At 37.9% G+C, this 2,494-nt stretch overlaps 1 protein-coding gene across 1 annotated transcript; it reads left to right on the top strand.

Moving 5' to 3' along the window:
* Positions 1-330: 330 nt before the first annotated feature.
* LOC149219148 (patatin-like protein 2) lies at positions 331-2,319 on the top strand. The gene is made up of 8 exons (XM_089386717.1): positions 331-459; positions 533-714; positions 828-1,005; positions 1,094-1,266; positions 1,375-1,456; positions 1,565-1,786; positions 1,916-2,088; positions 2,268-2,319. The coding sequence occupies exons 1-8, from the start codon at positions 331-333 to the stop codon at positions 2,317-2,319; spliced, it is 1,191 nt and encodes a 396-aa protein (XP_089242843.1).
* Positions 2,320-2,494: the final 175 nt, after the last annotated feature.

Below are 2,494 nucleotides of genomic sequence, written 5' to 3'. Positions count from 1 at the left end.
CCTTTATCCAAACAGTGAAGTTGACTGGAAAGTTTTTTTTTCGTTGTTCTTACTGATAACGTGGATTGATGGGAATGGATCAACTTCTGATGGCTGGCACAAAGACAGAGAGACAAAGGCCCAACTTCAACTTCCGGGCATTTTCGTAAATTGTCTACTGCAACTACAGACAATTATATTTATTAATTGTCTTCTTCTCCGTTCAAATATAGCATAAAGGAGCAACATTCTAATTCATTCATTCAATCGATATATCAGTATATCCATTGGTCTCTAAAGTTAAGGAGTCGAAATTAATTTGGAGGTGAAGGCTTAATTTGAGTATAGACCATGGCTACTGCTTACAGGAATCCGCCACCAACCGATGGCAAAATGATTACAATTCTCAGTATTGACGGAGGAGGAGTTCGTGGGATTATCCCAGCAGCTATGCTCGAATTCCTGGAGGAAAAGCTCCAGGTAATGATTTTAATCTCATGTTTATTTTAATAACATCCTTCTTTACCAAATTGAATTATGAGTTCTGTCACAGGAATTGGACGGCCCAGGCGTGATTATAGCTGATTTTTTCGACATAATTGCTGGAACCAGCACGGGAGGATTGGTCACTGCCATGTTAGCGTCTCCAAATGACAAGAATCGTCCATTGTTTCCTGCAAAGAATATTACCAAATTTTATTTGGATAATTGTCCTCTTATTTTTCCACATACAACGTTAGTAAAAGATTCTTTTTGTTTGGTTAAAAAATCAACCTATATGGTTTATATTTGTTTTTTTTTTCAACAGCAACATCAATATTGAGTCAATAGAAAATGAATTATTACAGAGGTTTATTGCAATCAGCAATAAAGTATCTGAGTGGCGCCAAATATTCTGGGAATTACCTGCACAAAATCATGAGAACCTATTTGGGGGATACACGATTACACCAAACCCTAACGAACGTCGTGATTACTGCATACGACATCAAAATACAACAACCTGCAATCTTCACCACTTTTAAGGTAATGTTTCTATGACCTCATGTGTGACACAAGAAATGTAACTTTCAAATAAAGAGCAAGAGTGATATATGGTAAATCTCGTTTCCAGGCCAAACAGGACGAGTTAGAAGATGCACTTTTGGCCGATGTCTGCATTGGAACCTCACCAGCTCCAACCTATCTTCCTGCTTATTACTTCCAAACCAAAGATTCCAAAAAGGCTTCCTCGGACAATACCAAAAGCTTTAACCTCATAGACGGGGGAGCTGCAGCGAACAATCCAGTACATATATTCTCCATCTCTCAATGGTGTAATTATGATTTGAAGCAAGATTTTGAATTTTTTTGAAGAGGTTGTGTGATTTGGTGTTTTATAAAATGTGTGTTGCGGACGTTACTTGCAATAAACCAAGTGACTCAGCAAGCTCTCATAGGCTGTCCAGATTTCTTAGTGTCAACGTCTAAAGCTTGCGTGAGTTATAAACCTCTTTTGTTTATAAGTCATGCAGCCAAATATTCATTATAGTTGACCTTTGAATGAAGTAGCTGGAGTGATAATTAGTATATGTGTTTTAAACAGGATAGTAGCAAATTTCTGGTGCTTTCTCTTGGAACCGGACAGCAAATAGCTAGTTACAACGCCATTGACGCTGCAAAATGGGGACTGCTTAAATGGTTATCCAACAACGGTGAAGTGCCGATAACTGACATGTTTCAGGAAGCGAGTGCAGATATGGTGGACGTTTACTCAACGGTAGTGTTCCGAGCCTTTAGTTCGGAGAAGAACTATTTAAGAATCCAGGTCCTTTCCTTCTTCCCTCTATCAATAATTTCGTCATATTCACTTTCATGGAACCTTATCTAATTATTCACTTTTATTAGCATACACTCCATATTCGAAAGGTGTAACAAATTGTATAATTGGGATCAGGTTGAATTGTCAGGAGGTACGAGCTCAACGGATCTGTCAACTAAGAAGAATCTGGAAGAACTGGTGAAGATAGGGAAAAATCTTCTGGACGCTCCTGTTTCGAGAGTGAATATAGAGATGGGTGTGTTTGAAGAAGTGACAGGCGAAGGCACCAACCAGGATGCATTGACTAGGTAAGCACAATATGGATTTCATTTAATGGAAAGAAACAACGTTGAAAACAAAGAATAGCAAGTGAAGGATTCATAGCAGTAAATATAAATATATATATAAATTAATTGGTTGGGATCATGTTGATATATATATATATATTGGTTGGGATCATGTTGATATAATTGACATGATTCCGCAGATTTGTGAAGGCTCTCTCCGATGAAAGGAAGCTACGATTATCGCGCTTCTAATCGCCTTTTACAGCTTTACTTCCACCAGAAATAGGGTCTGCATCTGAAGAAATTGAAATCCTTAACTGATGTATTCCTTCATGTACCCAGCTGTATAATTTTGTTGGGACTTTTCGACTCTTCTTCCCAGGTAAGAAAAAGCACAGATTTTTCGACTTCTTAAATATGCTTTTCC

Source organism: Pinus tabuliformis, chromosome Q (assembly GCF_031772625.1).
Source record: "Pinus tabuliformis cultivar Carrire ecotype Pingquan chromosome Q, CPIR1, whole genome shotgun sequence".
Lineage (NCBI taxonomy): Eukaryota > Viridiplantae > Streptophyta > Pinopsida > Pinales > Pinaceae > Pinus > Pinus tabuliformis.
Note: the sequence above shows the minus strand (reverse complement) of the source record. Positions and strands in the feature narration are given on the sequence as shown.